The sequence below is a fragment of the Delphinus delphis genome, chromosome 16 (assembly GCF_949987515.2).
Source record: "Delphinus delphis chromosome 16, mDelDel1.2, whole genome shotgun sequence".
Classification (NCBI taxonomy): Eukaryota; Metazoa; Chordata; class Mammalia; order Artiodactyla; family Delphinidae; genus Delphinus; species Delphinus delphis.
Window position 1 is genome coordinate 59,630,437 of NC_082698.1, and position 25,975 is coordinate 59,656,411.

Genomic DNA, 25,975 nt, shown 5'->3' on the forward strand with positions numbered 1-25,975 from the left:
AAAAAAAAAAAAGAAGAAAAACTGTTTTCTGATCTTATGTAAAGCCATAAAATGAATTGGCATATTAAGAAAGCAGATTTAACTGCAGATAACATTAATCTTTGTGGTTTAGGATATTTATCTCAATAAAATTTATTAAGCACCTACAAAATAGAGTACGGTATAGTTTTATACCCTTTTCTATTGTCTTATCAATCTGAGGGCATATGGTACCACATTTTAATTCTGTCTACAGTTCAGTCATTGAACCACTTAAATGCAAGTTAGTGAATTTATTAACATTTATTAATTGAAAATAGTTTATTTAGGACAGCATAAAAACCTCAGAGGAAAATATTGTTCAGGAGAAAATCCAAATAGTATTTTTTTAGTGCACACTTACAGTGATAAACTTCCAAATCCCCTATAACTACTCTGTCTTTGAATGGAAATTTCAGGGTATAATTATTGTTTACATATTTAAGGAGTCAGTGGGTATTTAAGTCATAATTTCAAGCAACTATTTAATTTTTTTAAGTTCCTAATTTGAAATACTATACCCAACTTCTGATTTTAGTCAGGCTACTGCATCCAACACTAGGTGTTTTACTGCAGGAAAGAAATGGGGGGCATGGGGTCAGCTGCTTTCTTGGTGCACAGCGCAGCTTTCCACATTAGGAAGATGAAGCCCCACCTGGGACAGGTTGGTCAGCAGTGAGGTGATCTTTCCCGACACAGTGGGCTAGAGTCAGAGTGAGTCAGTTCTGGGAGTTTGCCTAAACCCACAGCATAAGGTTTAAAGCAGCGCTGTGTTCTAGGGTGTTGGCTGATGTTCTCAGAGGGCGAGGGGAGAATTCCAAGGAGATAGGCAGCCAGAAGTAGGACTCGGGTGGTGGGTTGTCCTAGTCCTCCCAGTCGATGCTGATGGGGCCGCCTGTCAACATCTGGCTCTCTGGACCACTGTCATTCTCTCCTCCTACTGCCTCACGACGCATTCGCCGGTGGCAGCCCTGGGCACAGCGGGAACGCTCATCCAGCATCCCGCAGACAAGGACCCGGCAGTGCAGGAACACTTCCTAGAAAGATCATAATGATAATGAACAAAAAGAGTGAGAAGAGCTGCCACTTGGGAGCTGCTTACTAGGAGCCAGACACAATACCAAACGTTACATATGTATTATCTCATTTCATCTAAACAACTACCCTTTGAGGTAGATATCGTCATCCCCATTTTACAGATGAGGAAACTGAGACTTAGGAGGTTAACGAACTTGCCCATATTCACACATATAGTAACGTGGCAAACACACTGAGTCATGTGGGTTATTTAAATCCCTACATCCATAACTTCTGCCTTTGTGCAGGGACACAAGAGACCTCTGTGAAGACATCTAATAACGTTAACATCTTGGTTCTTCACATCAAGGTCTGGGCATAACATGGGCTCCCATGCATTTCTGTGTAAAATAACAAGTTCTTTCCCCAAGCTTCTTCCTATAAGTAACTTCCCCATGCATGCTGCCTAGCTGAGGAGGAAGATCAGGGTTAGTCATCATGGTTAACAATTGTTCTAGAACAGTGATGTAGCTGGACAGGACATAAATCCACTTAAATGCAGTATGGAAAAGACTGTTGGTCTCTTAAACTTCCTTTTGTTTGTGTTTCAACAACTCTACTAAAACAAAAATCAAAAACCTTCTACCTTACAGAGTATACAAAGCCTCTTACAACCTCTATTCATGTATATACATTTAAAAAAAACTGTATCACATTCAATTTGCATGTAAATTTTTATGACAATAGTTTTTTCATATCTCCTTTTTCTATATTTCATTCTGCATTAACTGCTTAATATTGCATTAATTGATACACTGTTTGGTTTAAACAACACCTCTCTCATAACAGTGCTCTATAAACACATTCAACAAGTCATGTTTTACTTTTTGTTTTTGAGAAACTGTCAGAATTGAAATTTTTAGATGATCATAATTTTATGGTTATTACACATTGTCAGACCACTTTCCAGAAAGTATACCAATTTATACTGCCACTGTATACATCTCCCTATAGCCTTGCAAGTTGGGATTTATAATTTTTATAAATTTAATATGTATAAAATAGTCTTATAATAAATATTTTAATTGGCATGTAAGTACTATTTTCACTGAACATTTCACTATTTGTCTTTTCTGCAAATATTCTGTCCATATACTTTGCCACGTGACCACTACACAGGCTTTTTCAACCACATCTGCTCACGAGGATTTTATATTATAATCACATAGTACTTCCTTTGAACAAGCCCAGTTATTTTACTGGGTGGGGGCAGATAATTGTGACATTCATGGAGGTGTTAACCTTCTAGATGGCCAGTTTTATAGTATTTTTCATAGAGGTGATGCAGATCCTAACTGTGGGCTTGTAGAATGTGAACAAACTGGGACACCATGAAGGAAGGCTGGGGAGGAGAGGTACCTTTACAAGGTAAAGATGTTCAGCTCACCTTGTGGTCTTTGCCCACAAACTTGAAGACAGGGACCTGGAAGTGCTTTGCGAGGTGATCCCGTGATGTGTACTGCTTTACTGAGTCATCTGAAACACAGCTGGAAGTAGGGCAAAATAGCACGTAAGACTTGATTGTTTAAACAGAGGTGGAAAAACAATCCAGTCCAACGTGTTTGGTCCAAGGAGAGGCAAAGTGGGTGGAGGAGGCTGGGCTGCACTCAAGATTTTTGAGAATGAAAGAAAAATGAAATCCCCTCCCTGTGAAGGCATCTTCAGACACAGGCCTGCTCATTAACGCTGCTGGTCCCGTCTCTCATTCTCTGTACCCACAAACTGGGCACAAGGACCTCCTGTTAGGTCATTGTATTGAAGTATTAGCAACAGCAGCAACATTTGTTTCAGAGATATCTTTTGAAATCAAGGTATCTTTTTAAGGCTGTATTTTAATTTGTAATATATTGCAGGAATTCTGCATTTACGTACTTTATTATTGATTTGAGAAGGCTTTTCTTTAACTAGATTTCACTGTATTTATGGACACTCGCCCCTGAAGGGGATCCAAAGGTGAGCAAACCCCAATTTGTACAACAAAGAGCTGAAGAAAGATGTCAGTTTCTTAGAGAATAACTGGATCTATTCGGAAAAATCATTCACCTCCAAAATGTTTTAATTCCTCTTTTCCCAGATTTAATGCTAAATTTGAGTTTGATAGGGCTTTGGGGTTTTAATCTCAGGTCTACCACTTAAAGTGAAACTCCTAGGCTCACCTCAGGATTAGTTGAGGGTAAAGAGGGATTAGTGACGCTCCACTTTGAGGCGACGGTTTAGTATTGATGAACCATTTCTCCTAAAGGCCAGGGCTCACACATGTATTATGTTTTCCATTCTGAATTCAAAAGGAACTTTTTTCCTGACTGTTTTCCTTTTATGGATACTTAATAGTTCCCGTCTACCAGGCCAGTAAAAAAGTGGGATCAGATATAAAAGCCTATAAAAGTTGATACTTGCTCCACATGCTTACAGACTGCTTTCTAGTTCATTGGTAATTGCTGTTTCAGGGCAGTTGAAAAATCCAATAAAATTATTTAAAAATAAGACATTGACTTGTGTTACCACTACTACCTTATTCCCCTAAACTGAAGAGGATCTAAACATATAATGTGGTTTCTGTTATTTCCTGTATTTATGTACGCATTTTCATTTTCCTGAGGTTAAATGAATTTATACCATCTTCTGATTATGTTCTCTAATAAATACCTAATGCATACCTAATCTGTGTGACACACTCTGCTGGGGGCTGCACAGGAGATAGAGATGAACAATATGGTCTGTGACGTCAGGGAGCTTAAAGCCCAGTACCTATGATAACAATAGTAACGTGACATTAAAATGGCACTTTTCATGTGAATGCCTCAGCATTTTCAATTTATCTTTACCTAAAAATACTATTTTTAAAAAATTGAAGTATAGTTGATTTACAGTGTTGTGTTAGTTTCTGGTTATACATATATATTCTTTTTCGTATTCTTTTCCATTATAGGTTATTACAAGACAGTGAATATAGTTCCCTGTGCTATACAGTAGGACCTTGAAGTTTATCAATTTTATATATAGTAGTTTGTATCTGTTAATCCCAAACTCCTAACTTTTCCCCCCATTTCCCCTTCGGTAACCATAAGTTTGTTTTCTCTGTCTGTGAGTCTGTTTTTGTTTTGTAAATAAGTTCATTTCTATCCTATTTCAGATTCCACATATAAGTGATACCATATGAGATGTGTCTTTCTCTGTCTGACTTATTTCACTTAGTATGATAATCTCTAAGTCCATCCATGTTGCTGCAAATGGCATTATTTCATTCTTTTCTATAGCTGAGTAGTAAAAATACGATTTTTTTTTAAAGAGAAGATGTGCAGAAAGAGTTACAGGGCAACACATTACGGAATAGAACCCAAGACAAATTCTGGCTCTTGATTTGGTGTTTGCTGTGATTAGACAATGCTAGTTCATCAACTCCAAGTTCATGTGCTAAAAGAAAGTAACAATGGTATAGGAAAATCCAAAATAACTGATTACCCAAAAGTTGTCCAACATTTGACTTTGGAATTCAATGTTTCTTTTTCTGGAGATAAACTTTCTAATTCTACTTTGCTTAGGTTTGCATTAAATTATTTTGCATTCTCAGAGCATATGCCAACCAAACTAGAGGGAAGTGAATCAGATGTGTTAAATGTCAGCCTGAATTAAATTTAAGCTGAGGACAGTGAATAATCAAATAATTTACAAATATAAGTAAACTGCATTATGTTTATTTTAGGGCTCTGAACTAGCCCCAGATTAGTATTATGATAAATACTCATTCAGTAGTTCATCAGACAAATATTTAATGGCTTTTACTGTAGGCAAGGCATTGAGGAGGAAGAAGGAAGGAAGATATCTAGTTCAGGTCAGAAGGAATCAGGGAAGGCTTCATGGAGGAAAGAAATCCCAATGTGTCTCAAAGGACCAGTAAGAATCAGACAGGAAGAAAAAGGGAAGAAGATTTCAGGCAGTGGAAACAGCAGGTGCAGAGTCAGGAGGGTGTAAGGAACAACAGAATTTGGGAATTGCCCATGGTTCCCTTTGGCAGGAGCAGAAACTGGAGAAGGTAGAGGTCAGAGGGCGAGGAAGAGCAAGCCAAGCTGAGAGTTGGATTTTATCTTGAAGGATTATCTCAAATGCACCATTATTGTCCTAGCCGATATTGTATTATACAATATTGCACCGGAAATGGGACTGTTTTCCTGTGAATAGTGGAAACAGGCCCACACAGCAGTGTTTTTGAGTTCTGTCTATGCTTTTTAACAATTTTAACATCTTCCATAGCATTTTGTTGTTGTTTTGTGTGTGCTAACGGCTGGAAAATTAAATAGCACAGCTTCTTCTTAGAACTGTCTAAAATAAAAATATATAGTCAGTCCTAACTGAGGGTCTGAATAACAAGCTTTATTGAGATTGTAGGTTACATGTTTTCCCAGTAAATGAGTTAAGACTATACGTTTATGTTTGCAAAAAGTAAATACGAGGGGCAGGAGAAAACTTGGGGTAAGAGAAATATTCACTGTCTTGATTGTAGTGATAACTTCACCAGGGTGTATACCTCAGAACTTATCAAACTGTACACTTTAAATATGTACATCTATTGTATGCAAATAGCACTGCAATAAAGCTGTAAAAAAATTTGAAAGGAACCCAAATCCATTCTCCCCCAAAAGTAAATCCATTTCCTAATCTACTTAATTATGTGACTTAAAAAAAGACATAAAAATTGATGCTTCTACGTTTCATTGTAAAACTTTGTGGAGAACCCTTTAAGATGGCAAGAAATCTAAAGGGCTTCAGCCCGCTATGAGACCTACTCTTAGCCATCCAAAGCAGCTCAGAGTGATGCATTTTCCAGATTCTGAAAACAAGCTAAGGAGCTACAGGAATCTGAAACTAGAAGTACTCCTGCTGATAAACAGTTAAATTTACCAACCAAAGGAAATCAAGAGGCATCAAAATGTTTTCAGCAGGGATCTGACTATACATATAATATTTTTTCTTTTGGCTGGATACCCAGGGCTCTGTGGAGCTGAGACTTGAGAGCTGGGATTTAGGAGGCTGTTAGAAAGCGTTTTACCTGTCCGGGTGACAGATAATGAGAGCTGGAATTAGGGCAATAAGAGAACCAGGTTGGAGTATTGCTACTTTTAGAAAGGCTTCTCAGTTGATCCTAATGTGCATCAAGGGTTGAAAATCATTGTGCAGGAGATCGATAGCAGCAGGTGAAGCTTGCCTGTGGTGAGAGATCTGGGGAGTTAAAAGCAAAGGAGAAATTTCAGAGTCTACCAGGCCAATTAGCAAAGGGCATGAACCGGGGCACACCTATGGTGCTCTGACTAGACTACTTGCCTTTTCTTAAGCTGCAGGTCCTGATCTGCCTGAGATGTGTCCCATCTGACATTGAGGATGAGGAAGAAACTGATGAGATACTACTATGAGTTTGGGATGTGAGTGTAATTTTCCTGGGAATGTAAGCAGTGGGTGTGGTAACTGTGGCTTCCAATGATACACGGAGACAAGCAAAGTTCTCAATCCAAGCATCCTCAGGGAATACGGAAATCTCCTTTGTATAAAACAAGCAAACAGAAACGAACTTCACCTGATCTTTCTTCTCCTAAAACTGACCAAGTGTTTCTTCTCTCTCCTTCACTACCAAACTTCTTAAAAGAGGGGCCTGGGGCTTCCCTGGTGGCGCAGTGGTTGAGGGTCCGCCTGCCGATGCAGGGGACACGGGTTTGTGACCCGGTCCGGGAAGATTCCACGTGCCGCGGAGCGGCTGGGCCCGTGAGCCATGGCCGCTGAGCCTGCGCGTCCGGAGCCTGTGCTCCGCAACGGGAGAGGCCACAACAGTGAGAGGCCCGCGTATCGCAAAAAAAAAAAAAAAAAGAGGGGCCTGCATTTGCTGCTCCCACTTCCTAAGCCTCTTGCATTCTCAGCCCCCACTTGCCACCCATGCTCTACAATCTCTCTGGGCAGGTTAATCCTATAGTTTTGACTATAAACAGGGGCGATTCTCTGTCCTTTGTCTCTAGTCTTGACCTTGTTCCTGGGTCTGAGACGCATTTCCAACTGCCCACTGAACTTCTCTGCCTTAGTATCCTGCAGGTATTTACAATACAATATTATTACTTGGAATTATCATATTCAATATTTTCACAGCAAATCTGCTTCTCCACCTGTGTCCTTTCATCTTGGTTAAGGGCATCCAGTCAGTCACACGAGCTAGACCCCTTGGAGTCATTTTGGACTCCCCTCTCCTTCACCAGTTTTTACCACCAAAATGCGCACAAACGGTTTCTGAACTAATTAAGAGCTGGTGAGAGTGCTGCGGTGGTTTTAAGAAATGACTGAGTTTGCTCTCGTGCCCAGAGGTCGGATGTAAACTGGGGCTAATCCATCGTCCAAGCAGCCTACTTACCCATCCCGGATGAGGTAGTATTTCAGGATCTCGTCGATCTTGGACGTAGGGGTGGCAAAGCAGCTCTCCACCAGGCTCTCTAAGCCATTCACGTGCACCAGGGGCTCAATGCCAAAGTAGAGGGAGTCTCGCAGCTTGAGGGTGGGCAGAGCTTCCCGGTAGGGCTCTTCGAACTCATGGTCCTTGAAGATCTCCAGAGTGAAAGGGAATATTCCGTGACTGCGGCTCATGATTTCCAGCGGGGTGTTGCGAAGGTTGGGAACGTAGCCTTCGGAAATGGTGTACAGGCGCGGGAACTCACACGTCACAGGGATCAGCAGTTTGCTGGTTCGGATGATGATGTCCCCGCTGCTCCCTGGGGTCTGCTTGGGTAGACCTGTCACAAGGTTGCTAGCCACGATTTTGTCGTTCACCACCTGAGCCAGGCCAGGGCCAGGAGAGGAGAGTCTATGTTTATTTCCACAGAGCACCTCAGCCCCCGCCCCCCGCCCACCTTAACGTTCTCCAAATTTCTTTTTACATCAAAGCACATGAGAGGTTTGGTTGCTGAAGCCTGAGGCTTCTTTTTTTTTTAATTGCTTCTCCTCCTTTTAGCAAGATATTTTGACTGTTAAAAGAGTTTTACATACCACTTCATGGTCAACCCACACATTCTTTTGGAGTATTAGTCATAAAAACCTGAGCTATGCAGAATCAGCCAATTCAAAGCTCTGATATTTTAGAAAAGAACAGCTTCTGTACATTATTCTTTTTCTGGAATCCTAGACCTGGTGATGGTGCTGCAGCATGACATTGTGCTGAGCTCAACCCCACGCAGACTTCAGCTGTCGCGTTTACCCAGATGATTTTTCAGTTCTTCATCTCCAGCCTTGTCTGCTCTCCTGGATGCCAGAACCCCTGGCTCATCGTAGGGCATTTCCATTTGATTATCCACAGATACAACAAACACAATTTGCCTAAAGCGGGACCTTCTCCTCATATATCTCTCCCATGTCTCACCCCAAATCTCATTAGCTCTCTGCTTTTCTCTAAGTTGGATTCAATAAGTAAGTATTTATTTCATTGCAAGGGCCTCTACACTTATCTCCTGGGTCCAGGTCCTCTTTTTTCTATCCATCTTGCCCACTTCTGATTTCATTATGACAGTGCCTGCTTAATCCCATTCCTATGGGAAAAAGCCCAAACGTCTCACCCCAGCACACAAAGCAGATGTCTGGAAGCATAGTCTCCCCCCAACTATTTTTCCAGTCTCCTTTTCCAGTCAGGCTGTGTTGCCCATTCACTCAGCTTAAGCCTCAAGAGTTCCCATGTCTGAGACTGGCTCACTTGTTTCCCATCTGAAATGCCCTTTCCTTTCGTCGCCGCCTGTATCAACCACACACATGCTTCCACCCCAATTCAAGTCCCATTTGTCGTGACTGTTCCATTGTTTGTCCTTTTCTGGACTCCTATACCACCCGTCAACTGTATCACTGTCTCTTATTTATAATTTGTGTGTGTTTTCATCTCAATACTACTGTGGATATTCCTAAAAGTCAGGAATCTTATTTCACATATCCCTCAGGCTCCCAGCACAGGGCTGTGCACAGATTCTTGCAGGAAAGTACAAACCTTTTACCTCTAACTGGTTCAATCCCTGAACTCATTTACTACCTCATAAATGAACCATCATCTAATCAGTCACTATCTTCAAGTACAATAATTGGTCAGAGGAGACATAGCCAGCCTCCGGGTACTGGTGCTGATGCACTCAGAAAAATGTCTGCACATATTGGAGAGATGGTACCATTTGAGAACAGAAAGAACAGAATTCTTTTTAAGCCACTGTCCTCCAAGTGTTGGGACCACAGCACAGCAGATGCTCAATAACACATTTGTTAAATGAATGGTATATGATTTTTTTAACTCCATTCTTTTATGTGGAAATATTTCATCTATGACGCAAGCCACACTGCACACCTCTGTCAACAACTTCCCAAATAACTGGATTTGGTCATTCCCCAAGGGTCCTTCAGGAAGAACCTACCTCGACCACTGTGCCACATGTCTTGAGGGAGAAGAGGATGTTGACGTGGGTGCCATTGGACACGCCTCGGCAGGAGGTGTTGGTTAGGAAGAGCTCCAGACCGCCGACCAGGTCCCTGGGGATGCTTACTTCAATGGTGTTCGATTTGCAGAACACGGGGACTGCAGGGACAGGAACTGCTGTTAGAACCGGAATAGTGGGACTGGGAGAAGGGAAGGAGGATTCTAGGAGAAATAACTTCTCCCTTCCACACCTTGAACTTTTTGTTCTATCCTCAAGGAAACCTCTGAGGCTCAAAACAAATTGGTGAATAAAACCTGGACTCCTGACTCCCAAGGTTGTGGTCAAATAATGCTCCTCAAATACTATATTGTTTCCCAAATGAGAAAATACTGTATCAAAATTTCAATCCAACAAACATTTATTTCAAAGTGTGTCTAGCATAACTCCATGCGCTGAAACACCTACAGGATGAACTTTTAGCACAAACACAATTTATTGGCAATACAGAAAAAGCACTGCTTTGATATAGGCTTAAATTACATAACGCTACCACTTTGACTTTCCCATTAATTACTGCCCCATAAAACAGAGGTAATAAAAACAGTGTTAGCGCACTTGGGGAAGAGTTCTAAATTGTCCTTGCATTGCTCAATAAACCATAAACTATAAAATTCACTTTAATTTAATATAAAAAGATTGCTCTTCCTTAGCATTCACTCCTCTAGACTGTACAAATACTCTAAAAGGAGTACAAAGGGTACTGTCAGACAATATGTGAGGGCAATATCAGTATGTGAGGGCATGTCACAGCAATGGCTTAGTATAAAGAAGTCACATATAGGTGCTCATTAAATACTTGATGGATGAGTGAATTAATTTTCTGGACATAAATAACTAGATTTCCAGAAAATAGTTCTCAGAGGATTGTTGATGATCAGATTGTACGTGTAGGGGGAAGAATCAGTTCCCTAGGGCTTTCAACTTTTCATAAGCCAATTATCTGTTAGAAAAGAGAGGAATTCCATCTAAATTAAGTATTAGTTATACAACTAATAATAGAAATTAGAGAAAAAATCAAAAGTAAAAAGCAAAGGAAACTGTATGATCTAGCAATCCTGTTTCTGGGCATAGGTCCAAAAGAGTTGAAAGCAGGACCTCAAAGAGATATTTGCACACCCGTGTTCATAGCAGCATTATTGACAAGCAATCCAAATGTCCATCAATGGATGAATGGATAAACAAAATGTGGTATACCCATGCAGTGGAATAGCTTTATAAAGGGAAGGAATCCTGTCATATGCTGCAACATGGATGAACCTTGTGGACAATTTGCTAAGTGAAATTAAGTCAACCACAAAAAGACAAATACCGTAGGAGTCCACTTATATGAGGTACCTAAAGTAGTTGACTTCATGGAAACTGAAAGTAGAATGGTGGTTGCCAGGGGCTGGAGGGAGGAAGGAATGAGGGGTCCTTGTTTTAATGGGTATAGAGTTTCAGTTTCGCAAGATGAAAAAGTTCTGAAGATTCGTTGCACAAAAATGTGAATATATATAACACTGCTGAACTATACACTTAAAATTGGTTTAGATGGTAAATTTTATGTTATATTTTTTTACCACAATTTTTAAATGATTCCAGAGTGTACACATGCTGCTAAAAGAGGTGGTGTTCTAAAAGATGAGAATCTTGACACACTCGGTTGAGGAAGGCAGGGAGATTAAGAGGGAGGAATTAAGAGCAGAGGTTGAGCATGTACTACCTTGGCAAGTGTGGTTATCCTCAGACAGCACCAAGCCCCGGGGACATTCACACTGATAGCCCTTCTCAGACATAAGGCAAGAATGGCTGCAGCCGCCATTGTTATTGTGGCATCCTTCAATGTCTGCAATAAAAACCAAAAGAAAAGGGAATGATGTTGTAGCCCTCTTCCCCAAGAATTCTGGTTCTTGGACTGGTACTTTGCATCAGGCATTGTACTTGACTTACCACAGTATCATTGGGGCCCAACTCAGTCACTGAGACATGATGTCCACAAAGAAGTTTATTAAATGTTAAAGCTACAAAGAGCAATCTTACAACACACATAGCTCTAACCATTTAAGCTGGTCATTTTGTAGAATGCCCTTCAATCCAGCTTTGTCTGTTTTTCTCATGGTTAGACTACAATTTTGGGGAGGAAGACCCAAAAGTCATTTCTTAATTTCTGTAACATTTAGTCCACCCAGTTTGAAATTTTGTAGAGTATTATTGATGTAAAAGGGACTGACAGAATATAAATTCACCTAGAGCAGCTAAATGGATCAGAGTTAGTCAGAGCTATTACCAGTGGTTGGATCACCAGCCCCTCTCCTCAAATCTCTAGGAATAATAGCACTGGAGATATGTTTCTTGGGCTGACAGCACATTATAAAAATGAAACCTGGACAACACACTGAAAGATTCCACTCAGCTGAGCTCTTTGTGACATTCCTCTTATGACATAGTTTTTTAAAGTTTTCTTTTTAAAAGTTTCACATTTTCAAAAAGCATACTCAATCAAATGTGCAAAAAGGAAAAATATTCAGTTGAAAAATGAAGAAACTACCACATAATGTCATAGTTAGCGAGGAAACATAATGACCTTTGTGGGCTCTGGATATGATCTTCTATCTAGATCATGGGTCATCAAACTCTGGCCTGCTACATGTTGTTGTAAATAAAGTTTTATTGGCACACAGTCATACCCATTTATTTCCCTATTGTCTATGGGTGCTTTCTCATTACAAGGGCAGAGTTGAGTAGTTTCAACAGATTCCATATGGTCCGCAAAGCCTTAAATATCTACTATTGTGTTTATGCAGAAAAAGTTTACTGGTCCCTGTTTTAGGGGTCAGATAATAAAAGGGAATGCGTTCAGGAATCCCCTGGTGGTCCAGTTGTTAGGACTCCACACTCTCACTGTCAAGGGCCTGTGTTCGATCCCTAGTTGGGGAAATAAGATCCTACATGCCGCATGGCATGGCCAAAAAAAAAAAAAGGGAATGCTTTCAAATCATTTAAGATGTTCAAGGAAAGATATGAGCCAATTTCCAGTTATAGCTATTAGTCTCAGTTCATTAATAATAAAAATATTAGTCCTTAGTAAATTAACTTGAGATGAATCAATTTTTGTGAAACAGGGAGAGAGAATAAATTTGTGATGAATTAATCTTTGCAAAACTTAGGAGAGATTAGGCTATCACCTGTTTATAAATCTGTACAATTAAAAAGGATAAGAGTATTCCTATGGGTTTTTGAAATAGCTGAAAATGATATATAATGGTGTAGAAGAAAGCATAAAATATGCTATAAAATGTTAAAGTCAACATTAATAGGAAATTTTTTTCTTAAAAATGGTCTTCCTTAAGTCAGTTAATTTCCCTGGGCCTCAATTTCAATATATGTAAAATGAAAGGGTTGGATTAAATGTTCACTCAGGATATTTCCAGGTCTAAAACTGCAAAGCACAAAATAAACAGAAATTCTTATTTGGTTTAAAGGATCTTAAGTCTCTTCCAAGGACATACCAAAATGTTTAGAATGGCTATATCTGCAAGTGGGATTGTGGTCATTTTGGTTATCGTTCTTTTACTCCTTTGTATTTTCTTCTATGAACATAACTCTTTCATAATAAAACAAAACAATAAAAGTTACTTAAAAATTAAAAAGAGCTTTTTATTTTAAAAAAGAAGATATGCTAATCTAACAGACTAGCTAAAGAAACAAATATGTTTGGACTATCAATAAAATGTAAGGGTTTCCATAAAAACAAAAAAACAAACAAAAAACAAAACAAAAAAAAAGCAGGATTTCAAATATGAATCTTAATCCTAAAGTGTAATTCATATTCAAATTTTATCTTCTGCTAAAATACTTTTCAGTTATGATTATTAGGTTCTAAAATTATATGAGGATTAACTTAATATTTCCAATGAAATACTCATGAGTAATTATAAATGTTCATCATGGAACATTTCATTAATATTTAAATATGTAAAGATTATTGCATAAAATAAGATTTAAGGAGGATTCAGGACATCACTCTTACTCAATAAAATTTAAAGTACATTTAGTCTTTTTACAAGGGACAGTAATTTGATATCCTGGTTAATGGTCCCTGAGTTAATAACGCAAATTTTGTTGCATGAAATGAATTGTGAGCACTAGCCATAATTTTTCCTTTTGGGGTAGTATTTTATTATTTTGAATATAACTAGAATAAAGTGAAATCGTAAGCAGTATTATAATCTGTTATGCCACAAATTCAATTACCCTCTGGGACAAATCATATGTCCTCTGTAAATAATGATAATTAAGCCATTTATCTCTTCATATAATATGCAGAATTTTTTCCTTTTTTTGTCTCTCAACTCCCAATATCATGAGATTCAGACTTATTAAAGTGGAAGTGATGAAATTTTATTTGGGATAATTTGCAAGGGCCTTATAGAGGGACATTATCTAAGTTTCATGTCATAATAGTAGACAATTTCCATTTCAATTATTTGACATACATTACAAATTCTTTTTAGTACTTAATTATATGAAATGTATACAGCATTTCTACTATCAAAAATAGATAAGTTTAGGGCTTCCCTGGTGGCATAGTGGTTGAGAGTCTGCCTGCCAATGCAGGGGACACAGGTTCGTGCCCCGGTCCGGGAAGATCCCACATGCCGCAGAGCGGCTGGGCCCGTGAGCCATGGCGGCTGAGCCTGCACGTCCAGAGCCTGTGCTCCGCAACGGGAGAGGCCACAACAGTGAGAGGCCCGTGTACCGCAGAAAAAAAAAAAAAAAGATAAGTTTACTTATCTCTAAAAATGTATTAATCTCTAATAAATTCAAAGCATATGAGTAAAAAAAAAAAATGGCTTCATGTAAGCCAGTTTCCCAAACTTCCAAGATGGTAAGACTCACCTAGAAACTTGGTAAAAACACAAACTGTAAGGCCCCTCCCACCCCACTGAACCAGAGTTTCCAGGAGAGAGGCCTGGGAAAGGCCAGCTTTAAAGGCACCCAGGTGATTCTCAGCAGGGAAGTTTGAGAAACACTGCTGTAAACCATTTGTTATGCTACCTACCTCCATTATCTTGCTACTCCAGATGTGCTCGCTGGATATGCAGCACAGGTGTCACCTAGAAGTTATTTAGAAATGCAATATCTTCACCTGACCCCAGACCTACTGAATCAGAACCTGTATTTTAACAAGATCGCAGGTGATTCGTGGGCACATTAAAGTTTGAGAAACACGGAATACCCTATTTTCATACCACCAATTAAAATGCAGCTCTCTGCCTCTTGCAAAATGCAACAGCTCCCTCCTGCTAAAGCTTGGAGACAAAATCAACACTGCATTCTGTCTGCAACACGAGCATCCTGCAATGATTCTCAGTGATGATGATTTGTGGTTTCTTTACACAGCCAGATTGTTACTCTCTTCTGACGTTGGCCAGTTTTATGAACATCAAAGAATAAGCCAATGGCTTACTGGGGGCTCTTGATGTGAATCCCTTCTTGCCCATCTCACCTTCACATGTCTTGCCATCACTTCTTAGCACACGGCCAACCCCACACTCACAGCGATATGAATTTTTGAGGTTTACACAGATCTCACTGCAGCCACCATTGTTTTTTTCACATTCATTTTCATCTGTAGAAGAGAGACCACACCATTTAGATACTGCTGAGCCATGCAACCTTTTCCCAAGCCCCTTAGCAGAAACTCCACATCTTTTCAGATCCTGTCCATAGACTTTCCACAAACCAACTCCAATATAATCAGTTTTATTAACCTGGTCTCCCCACCAAGTTATTTGTCCCTCTGCCCTCTGCTGGAGCGGAAGGCAGTTAGTTGGTTGCTTGCCAGTTCCCTCCTCAGGGCAAAACTGTTGGGGAAATGAAGTCCCCTTTGGTATTTGGGTTCACCTGCTTGTTTGTATTGGAGAGTCTCACTTTCTGCAATTCCTGACGATTTGCTAAATAAATAAAACATAAATCAAACTGTGTTTTAAATGCATTAAAGGAATTTGCATTGCAGAGGATATGTTGAATAAAATTTTTTGCGAAGCAGTCTTCTTTAAAACATGAAGAATTGCCCTCAAATCAATTTAAATATTGGAATATTCCCCCATTGTACTTAAGCAATGATTGCTAACATTTTTAAGAATCTGATGAAGGACATGGACTCTTGCTATAAAAAGAATAAGCACAGTTGGCAACAAATGTCGATCCCCTTCCTTCTACAAACAAAAACAGGGGAGCTTGAGGAGTTAAATTTGCCATGGCTTGGATACAGGATATAAACCAGGGACTGGGGTTTAAACACCCACAAGGTGACAGGAGGCATGGCCTTGGGCCCACGAGAGGAGATGAGCTAGAACTGAAACCCTGCTCAAGTCTAGGACCCTGGAAAACGTATCCCCACAATGAAAGGGGGAGGAGAAGGACTCTGCTCCGAGGCCCAGGAAAGAAATAAGGAGCTCTCTGCCTGAGGCTCTAGGAAAGAGAAAAGCCTTCATAAACCCCACGTTGGGCCCTGCCACGGCTGAAGTATGAACTCATAATTCCCACATGGCGTGGGGATCTTGAAACTGAGAAACTGATGTAAAGTTTGGCCTGGACTGGTGAAGCTTCTGTGACACAAGCAATCAAAAAACTCTCTGTGGTAAAAAAGAACTCCTCAAACCAGATAATAAGAGTGGAGGACCACAGAAAAACAATGACAACAGAAGGTGGTTTATCATAAAACATATGCAGGAGGAGATGATCCACTATGAGAAAGCTGACAAGATAACCAATGGGAGGCTCTGAACTGGAGAGAACAGAATAATCCAGAAAAATCCATAATACAAGGATTTAAAAAATTACTAAACAGATAAGAGTAAGGCCAGTAACCAAAATAAAATTGTGGAGGAAGACAAGGCAGAATTGAAACAAAACAAACACACAGAACTCGTAGAAATGAAAAATATAGTTGCTAAGATTAGATCCTTCATCAGGGCCCCTACTGCCTGGACAGTGGATGGCTAGAGGTGCTAGCAGCCCTCCTGGGAGTGGCCACACTGGTGCTTGGGTTCACCCTCTGTCGAAAGCCTGGATTGCTCACCTGGAGACTGAGTATTTTACCTGAGAGAGAAATACGCTTCTATTTATCGAAGCCATTGTTATCTGGGAGTTTATTGTCACTTACAGCCTTAGAAACTCTATGCCCCAGCAATTCCACTTTTATGGGTATACTCTAGAGAAAATCTCACACGTGAGGTAAGGTATCATTTTTATGTTAATTTTAAGAACACACAAAACAATGCTATATATTGCTATTGTTATGTTATATTATTATTGTTATTTATTACATAGATAATAAAAGCATAAAAACAGGGACCAGAAGGACACACACTAACTTCAAAACTGTGATTTTTACCCCTGGAGGGTGAGAGAGGTAAAAGAGATGGAGTGAGATGGCTTTATTTGTATCTGTAAAATTTTATTTTAAAAAAAGGAAGAGGGACTTCCCTGGTGGTGCAGTGGTTAAGAATCCACCTGCCAATGCAGGGGACACGGGTTCGAGCCCTGGTCCGGGAAGGCCCCACATGCCGCGGAGCAACTAAGTTATGAGCCAAAACTACTGAGCCTGTGAGGCACAGCTACTGAAGCCCGCGTGCCTAGAGCCCACGCTTCACAACAAGAGAAGCCACCGCAATGAGAAGCCCATGCACCGCAGCAAAGAGTAGCCCCCGCTCGCCACAACTAGAGAAAGCCCACATGCAGCAATGAAGACCCAATGCAGCCAAAAATAAATAAATAAATTAAAAAAAATTTTTTTTAATTCAAAAAGGAAGAGAAATTTAGCTATAAATCTGGGTACATGAGTGTCTGTTATATTATTTTCCTATACTCTTCTCTCTGCCTGAAAAAATAATTTATAATAAATAATTAAAATTGTTATATATTTTTTAAAAAACTAAAGTAACATTGACACATGCACATAAACACAAAACTTTGCCTCTAATTTCAGGGAATTCATGATCTCCCTGAAACCAACAGACAGACTCCAGGCAGGAACTGGGGGCTTTTCCCTATGTCCTGATAGGCAGAGATGTCCAAGATAAATTGTTAAGCAAGAGATGTGTATGGTGTGTATAATATGCAAGCTTTGGTTTAAAAAACGGCAACAAATAAATAAATATGTATATTTTTATTTTTATATCTGCCTGAAGAAACCCTGGAAGCATACGTAAGTAAATAATGTAAGAGTTTACTTGCGGGACTTCCCTGGTGGTCCAGTGGTAAAGAATCTACCTTCCAATGCAGGGGACGTGGGTTCGATCCCTGGTCAGGGAACTAAGATCCCACATGCTGTGGGGCAACTAAGCCTGCGCGCCAAAACTACTGAGCTCATGAGCCTCGATGAGAGAGCCCACGGGCCACCACAACTACAGAGCCCACGCGCCCGGGAGCGCATGTGCCACAACTAGAGAGAAGCCCATGTTCCACAACGAAAGATCCCGTGTGCTGCAGCTAAGACCCGACACAGCCAAAAAAATAAAGAAAAATAAAGAAAAAAAATAAATATTTTTAAAAAAAAGAGTTTACTGGGGATGGAGTTGGAGGAGAGGGAAGTGGAGCAAATGGGGGACAGAGAGCTAGATATTTCACTGTATACCCTCATGCTGTTTAACTTGGGAGCCATTTAAATACATCACCTATTCAAAAGTTATATTAAAACAAAAGAAGAGATGAATGAACAACTCCTGCCTTAAGAGGAAGCCAAATATTTTCCAACAGACACGTGTGTGTGTGTGTGTGTGTGTGTGTGTGTGTGTGTGTGTGTGTGCACGCAGTGTGAGGGGTTGGGCGGAATTGTAGGAACCATCGTCCCCCACACCCTGAACCTGTTTACATTAAATCACATAGTCAAAATCAACCAGGCAAGAGCCCTAACAACTGTTATGGGAGCGCCTAACCGTGCTCCGTGGGATGGCTAGTGGGGTTCATTAAAGAGACTGAGGAACAAAAGCTTTTCTAAAATAAGAACCCTTTGATATCCCTTTCATCCTGATGCCCTATCCCATCCTGATCTTGTTACTCTTCTTCTGGAGGAGGCAGCTGTGGGGTAGTCCTCCCCTTTCTCTCTAGACTTGTTTTAACTCTATTTGAGTCTGAATACAAAAAGCTTCATAACACTAAACAGAAAATAGATGATCTTCAGTCCTGGGTTTTTCAACTCTATTTTCTCCCTGCTGTAGACAACAAAACATGTATACAATTGGACAACTCTGGATTTCCTACAAATAATCTGACTCCCCTTTCTTGCTACTCAGACAAACCAAAATTATATCAGTGAAGCTACAGGAGTATGTCCTTAGATAATTCTAGACCAAAGCTACCCAACAGAAATACAAAGCAAGACACACATGTAATGTAAAATTGCCTAGTAGTCACATTAAAAAATTTGTTAAAAGACATTGGTAAAATTAATCTTAATAATATATTTTAGGGACTTCCCTGGTTGTCCAGTGGTAAAGAATCTGCCTTCCAATGCAGGGGATGCAGGTTCAATCCCTGGTTGGGGAACTAAGATCCCACACACTGTGGGGCAACTAAACCAGGGTGCCACAACTACTGAGCCCGCGTCCCTCAACAAGAGAGTCCTCGTGCCACAAACTACAGAGCCCACACACTCTGGAGCCTGTGTGCCACAACTAGAGAGAGAAAAACCTGCACACCACAACCAGAGAGAAGCCCATGCGCCTCAATGAAAGATCCCGCATGCCACAACTGAAGATCCCATGTGCCTCAACGAAGATCCCACATGCCGCAACTAAGACCCAGTGCAACCAAAAGATAATACATACATAAATAAAATAAATTAAAAAATAGATTTCATTTTATCCAGTATGTCTAAAATATTTCATTTCAATATATAATCAATATTAAAATTATTGATCTTTTATTCTTTTTCTGAACTAATCTTCAAAATCTGGTGTGTATTTTATACTTATAGTATTCTCAATTTGGATGATAAATTTTCATCAGAAATACTTGAGCTGTATTTTAGAGTCATAAAATTTACAGTTCACTCAAGTTGCCCCACACATTTTTAGCTTTCCCATGACTGAATCAAATATTAGCTTTTAAATTAAAATTAAGTAAAATTACAATTCACTTTTTCAGTCACACAAGCCACATAGCCACACATGGCTAGTGGCTAGTGTATTGGACAACGCAATCCCAGACTGTCCCGACACATGATATAAATTTGGCTTGAGGCTTTAGTTATGAACTAAAAAGACAAACCCCATTCTGAGTTTTCAGAGACACAAACTGGAAAAATGATGGTGCTCTGAGTCAGGAAGAGTTTTTGATTTGTCCTTTACTCCTAATAGCCTGTTTCTACCGCAAGATGGGTTTCTTACCAAAGCATGTCTGTCTGTCGGGGCCTAGCACGGTTCCTGGAGAGCACGTGCACCCACTGGTATCCAGGCAGCTGCCGTGGCAGTCCTCATCACAGATGTCATAAAAATCTATGGAGGATAAAGAGGACCTTTCAGGAAGGGCGAGGACCAGAGGACACTCTCATCCATGAGAAAGCCGCATGAGTTCAATCATGGGGTATGAATTCCCAGCCAACATCAAGAGAATTCTCATTGATCAGCGTTTATATAGCCCAATGGCAAGAGGTGCTGCCTAGGGACATGTTCTGTCATTGAGTTCAATGAGTCCCAACTTCAGATCCTTGGGTGACCATGGAGTTTCTGCAAATCTAAAACCTCACCAAACATGAGCTGTAGATTAAGTAAGCATTATGTCCTACTCTTCTATGCAGTCTATTTTTTAAATGTATACAGATTTTTATGGGATTAATAACATGAAAATTCACTTAAAAGTATTACTGATCTCAAGTGGCTTCTTCCCATTATACATCATTTAAAAAATCAGTGGGCACTAAGCACAATGCTACCATATGGATGTCTGAAATATATATTGAGAAGGGGTCCTCCATGCCCAAAAAGGCTGGAAATCCACACTAAATAATCTAAGTCAACATTTCACTTTCTACTGTTCTGTTTGAATGGAGTGGAAGACAAAGTAAAACTGATCAAAGTCATAGCTCCTTTCCCTTTCTATTCTTCAGGAATTTTTCAGAAATCTAAGGACAGACCTCAGAAATCATGATCTGGAGGTATCCGTGGCCCTAAATCAATGTTCTTCAGGCTCTGAGATACTACCATAACCAAATTTCCTGTGGTGTTTTTCTCTTTGATGCCATATGTGGCCTTGTGGGGGGAGGGAAAAGAGCCCAGGGAAGGTACTCACGACCACAGTAGACGTGAAAGCAGACACTGGGCTTGGCCAGACGATACACGTAGTAGCCTCCAGGGCAAGCCTTGACCTCCACCGTGGTGTTCCAGAGGCAGCAGTTCCCACTGAAGCTCGCACAGGCCTGGCGTTGCACAATGCCATCACCTTCCAGAGGGTGGCTGCCATTGAGCCAGACAGGTGCATGGGTTCCACAGTGGTTTTCTGGTATGCAGAAGGTGGGCATGGCATCCCCTGCCATGCCTGTGAAGCGGTACCACTCCCCATCCACATTGTTGTCACACAGAGGGGAACCTTGAGACTCATCAAATTGGTGGTCAGTGTTCCTCCACGGCTCATTCAGACTGATGTAAGCAGAACAAGGATCTAGGGCTGGGAATGAAAAGGACACCTCAGAGGCACCTTGTGATGTTTCAGATCACAGTGGCAATAGCCTGAGTCCACCTTCTTGGTCTTACATTCTGGCTTTTTAGTTCAAGAAAGAAATAATCTAAAGTCCCCAAAAGTAGCTGTTTAAGATTCCTCAAGTTGACGTAAACATATTTCATAAATGCCTTTTACATTTGAAAAATTATTTCAAATCTATTTAAGGTTTTGTGTTTGCATTGAACTAAACCTTTCATCCAGAGTAATCATCTGATAGGATAGTTGTTCAGACCAAGGGAGGTTATAGTCTCACTGAAATCTGCACTGGTCAGACTATATTTTGAGTACTGTGTTCACACCTGGAGGCTATATTTTATGAAAGTAATGGACAAACTTGATGTCCAGAGGAAGGTGATCAGATTTAGAAGGGAGCCTAACAATTATTTACTGGGGAAGAAGCTGAGAACTACTGTTTGGAGAAAAAAAACCAAACCCTGAAGAATATGCATTAGTCTTCAAAAATCTGGAATGGCTTGTGAAAGAGGAATTAGCTTTCTGTTACAATGACAGGAACAAATTGTTACGGGGAAGTGCATTTCAGTTCAGCTATCTAGTAATGGAGAGTCTGTATCATAGAGTGGTAAGCTCTTCATCTTTGGAAATTTTCAAAAAGTAGTTGGATGGTCATTTGTAAGCAAGATTTTGGATGGAATTTTGCATTAGCAGGCAGTTTGGCTTGATAATGAATGTGTAAAGCTCATTCCACCTCAGAAGCAATAGGCCTCTGGCATATGTCAGCTGCTTTGAAAAACACAGTATAGTGTCAAGTAATTATCAAAGATATTCTCCATGTGAATGTTGGTACATGTTCCATCACCTATTGAAAACACCATGAACTTTGTGTCTTCACAATTAGCCAGGGCATCACTGTCTAGAATACAGCAACATTTCAAGCATGCATTTTTAGTGCATAAATAACATGGACAAATACCTCATCAAAAACATTTTAATGACTGAATACACCAATATCCCCAGTTCACTGCTTCTCTCAATTTCAGGAAAACATTGAATTAACACAGGCAAATTGTTCTTACAAAGAATCTATAAAGTCAAGAAATTCTAGAAAGGAGTCCTAGCCAGAGTACTATCCTTCTTAATGCATGTGAGGCTGACTTAATAGACATTGTAGGCAGGGAATTCATATTAAGGCTGAAATACTTTGTGGGCAGGAAATTCAGCTTCAGCAAATACTGCACAATAATTAAGTGTGGATAGGCCATGATCAAAAAATCTAAGTTGTCTAGAAAATATTTTGGGTTTTCCCAGTCTACATTTCAATTTCAAGTTTAATCTCAAAACTTCAGTCGCATGTAGAGGATGGTGTAGCCTAGTGCTAAGGTCCCCATTTAGAGTATATTAACCGTTTGGGACAAGAAATAAGTAGGATATTGCATATTCTGGAAGTAACACTTTTGCAGAGTTACACGTGCCAGGAGCAACCCTCTCCTTACAATGTCCCTGTGGTTTCCTGACTGTGTCGTAGACCATGGTTTGATGTCCCTTGAGAGGAAGAAATGTCCTCATACAGACTCTCTACCCTCTGAAAAGGGAAAAATTCCCTTATCTGCTCTCCCAGCTGTGGTTCTCTTATGAAGACAGATTTCCAGGGCAATTTCACAGGTGATTATAAATTCATAGAAATATTTGGTTCATCTCCTTGGCTCTAATTTTATAAGAAATGGTTAAGTACTCAACTTTTAATAGCTTTTACAGAAATTCCTAAACCTCCCTCAATAACTATTTCATGATTTATAAAGTTTTTCCTTAAATTTAACTATCATTTCTTGTGCTATTTGTTGAAAGTTTACTTCCTCTCTTGTTGTAGGTGATACATGCCACAAATAGGAGAAATTTACTATCTTCTGTAAACTAAATACATATTTTAAAAGTTACCCATGCAATATTTCCTAACATTAAATAAACCCGTTCCACTCACCCCCTTTAAAGGGAGTAATTTAATCCTTTAATAATCTGGCCGCTGGCGTTAATTCCTTTTTTCAGTCTCTCAATGTGGAGCCCGAATTCGGTATTATGCATGTTGCGTCCTGAATTACTGACGTATATATACACATGCACACATAATACATCCCTCAAATGAGAGAGCTTCAGAGAACAGCCCGGTGGGCAAAGTTCGACTCAGGGGGCCCCAGCTGGCAGACAGCCGGTCAGCCTTTATTTACTAGGATGTTCTCTCGTCAGCCCGGACGTCCGTGCGCCCCCAGGGCCGGCACCTCGCCGTGGCCGAAAGCAGAGAGCAAACGTAAGCACCCCCGCCCTTTCGTCCCGGGGACCAGGACTCCCTGACCCTCCAGGTCCGAACCCCGGGCACCGCCCCTCGGATAGTCCGGATCGCCAGATTCTGGCCCTGCGCACTCGGGCCGGAAGCCCCTCCTCTCCTTCCTTCCCTCTCCCCCTTCGCTTCCCGCCTTCCGCCCTCCCTTCTTCTGCTTTTTTCTCACTTACCCTTTCCTCTCAGGCAACTGCACCCCCACCCAATCCCTAGCCCCCAAAGTTCTCCCTTTATCTTGTTTATGGCGTTGAGTCAAACGTCCTAGAAGGGCTGGAAAAAAAATAATAAAATAAAAAAGATTTGGGAAAGGAGAAGGTGTCTGATGGGAGGGTACAGGAGGTACTAGAGGGAGGAGTAAGCCAGGGAAGAGAGTGGGGAGAAAGCGGGGAGGAAATTGAGGGCAGGACCACTTTGACTCAAGCGACTCTTGGTTACTTACTGGTAGCAGATACAGGGTGATTAAACTTAGCTCAAACCTATCTTTAAGACTTTTTAAGACCAGTTTTAGATTTAGAGAATAATTGAGGAAATTGTACAAAAAGTTCCCATTTTCTGGCACCCAGTTTCCCCTATTATGAAACCATCGTACACTAGTGTGGTATCTTTGCCACAATTAATGAACCAGTGTTGATACATTATTATTAACTCAAGTCCATAGTTTAGATTTCTTTAGTTTTTGCCTGTTTTTGTCTATTCTGGCATCCCATCCAGGATACCACATGACATTTAGTTTTACATGTCTCCTTAGGGTCTCAAGCCTATTTTTAATGTTTATTCTTAAAGGTACTAGAGCAAGGCCTTAGTTACCCGAAGAAATAGGGGCAATTAAACACTGAGATTCTCAGAGGTGCCAAGAAGGATGGTTCTTGCCATCTCACTCTCTCTTCTAGTTAAAACTTAAATTCTAATGGGAAAAGGAGAGAGACATTTGTTACTAAATGGAATTAAAACTTTGCTTTGTTGGCCAGTTTTGTATCAAGTCTGGAGGTACCAAGGGGGGAGACAGTTTAAGATTCACTCAATCTCTGCAAAAAGTCATATTTTCAGATGTCAAGACTAAGAAGTCTGATTTATCCAGATCTGTGCCTTTAGGGGCACACTCAGTCCCTTGTATTAATGAAAGAAAAAACTCTATCCTCTGCTCTAAAAAAAAATTTTTTTTCCCTCTTAAAGTTGGGACTATACAAGTGCCTAGAATATAAAGAGGTTAGGATTCCTTTTACAGATACTCCAAGAAATATTTAGCTCATGGAAAGTTGTTTGGATTTGGCAGATCCATGGAAATTTTGGATGCCCAGGCAAAAGGCTAAACGGAACATGAAATGAAATTCTCTGAAAATATATCTCCACAGGTTTTCAATGACTTTTTTTCTCCTATTCTAGAACCAGTATTTAAGATACTGGAATCTTGCTCTTAATTACCTGTACATAACAGCAAATTCCTCCAACAAAAAGTACATCGTGTCAAGTACTTGACACAAGACTTACCCGTTGGTGACCCCAGTGTTACTGTGGTGAAAAGGCAGGTGAAGAGCAGGAATTGAAGCATCCTTTTGGACCAGCCACCAGAGACAGACTGGAAAATTCTCTTAATTTCAGTCTTCCTTTGTCCGCTTCTTTTTCAAACACTTTTTAAAAAGGCCTCTAGGCTCTTGTGAAGAAGACTTTTCAGTACTGGCTGGGGCTTTATCAGAGGAAGAGGATGAGTGGGATAAGGTGTCCATTGCTCTGGCCTTGACCCCAGATAGAAGCACTGCTTTACACTGTCAACAGAGTTAGTTTATTGATATTTTTCTTCAGGGGAAAAAAAAGAAAAACCCTCACAATCCCTCATCCTCCTATTGTTTTTTTCTCAAGACTTCCCTGCAATGAGGCCTCCAGTATCTTATCCAGAAGGGAACTCTAAAAGAGGGACATCCCCTCACGTCAAAATCTTGTTTTGTGATTTCAAGGAACTGATTTCATGATATTGCAGCCATAGCATTGCAGATTACATGAGAATGGGATAAAGCCTAATTTTTGGAAATGATCTTTAGAAAATGTCTTGGTCAGGTGGTCAAGGAGTTTACAATAGCACACAAAAGAGTAGTATGGACAGGTGTGGAATGAGGACAATATTCTCTTGAAGCAAACATCCAAGTCTGTTTCATTATGGTCTTTGGTATCAAAACTTCCTAAAGAAACAAGGTTCAAGTTGTGTTTGAGCAGCAGTATCTCATGTTTTCATAGTGCCTGTCTTCTCCAAATTTAAAATGGTTTAGTGTTATTTATTTCACTAATTCTCACAGTAAGATAGGGGTAGGGGCTTCAGATTAGGAACTATTCATTAAATTGACGACACTGCAAAGTAAGTGACAAAGTTTACTAGAGTTTCAGTTTTAGACAAGAGAGGGACAATGTAGGGTCC

At 40.2% G+C, this 25,975-nt stretch overlaps 2 protein-coding genes across 2 annotated transcripts in view; one reads left to right on the forward strand and one right to left on the reverse strand.

The window, feature by feature from the left end:
• The window catches only part of PLA2G12B (phospholipase A2 group XIIB), a 31,339-nt gene extending 21,771 nt beyond the window's left edge, over positions 1 to 9,568 (forward strand). The window contains exon 4 of the mRNA XM_060034816.1: positions 9,489 to 9,568. Within this exon, the coding sequence (XP_059890799.1) occupies positions 9,489 to 9,535 (47 nt within the window). The 3' untranslated portion in view covers positions 9,536 to 9,568. The remainder of the gene's footprint in view (positions 1 to 9,488) is intronic.
• OIT3 (oncoprotein induced transcript 3) lies at positions 1 to 25,185 on the reverse strand. Its single transcript, XM_060034811.1, has 9 exons — positions 25,057 to 25,185; positions 20,850 to 21,224; positions 19,949 to 20,056; positions 15,061 to 15,183; positions 11,275 to 11,397; positions 9,510 to 9,670; positions 7,484 to 7,899; positions 2,483 to 2,582; positions 1 to 1,055 (listed from the first exon to the last, which is right to left on the reverse strand). Exons 1-9 carry the CDS (start codon positions 25,115 to 25,117, stop codon positions 882 to 884), a joined length of 1,641 nt encoding a protein of 546 aa, XP_059890794.1. The 5' UTR covers positions 25,118 to 25,185; the 3' UTR covers positions 1 to 881.
• Between the last annotated feature and the right edge of the window lie 790 nt (positions 25,186 to 25,975).

Excerpts from the sequence above, each read along its gene's own strand:
- OIT3 (XM_060034811.1), bottom strand. The coding sequence starts at position 25,117 with ATGCTTCAATTCCTGCTCTTCACCTGCCTTTTCACCACAGTAACACTG. Across the intron at positions 15,184-19,948 it reads CGACAGACAGACATGCTTTG|ATGAAAATGAATGTGAAAAA; the intron begins GTAAGAAACCCA and ends TCTCTTCTACAG. Across the intron at positions 7,900-9,509 it reads CATGTGGCACAGTGGTCGAG|GTGGTGAACGACAAAATCGT; the intron begins GTAGGTTCTTCC and ends GGCCTGGCTCAG.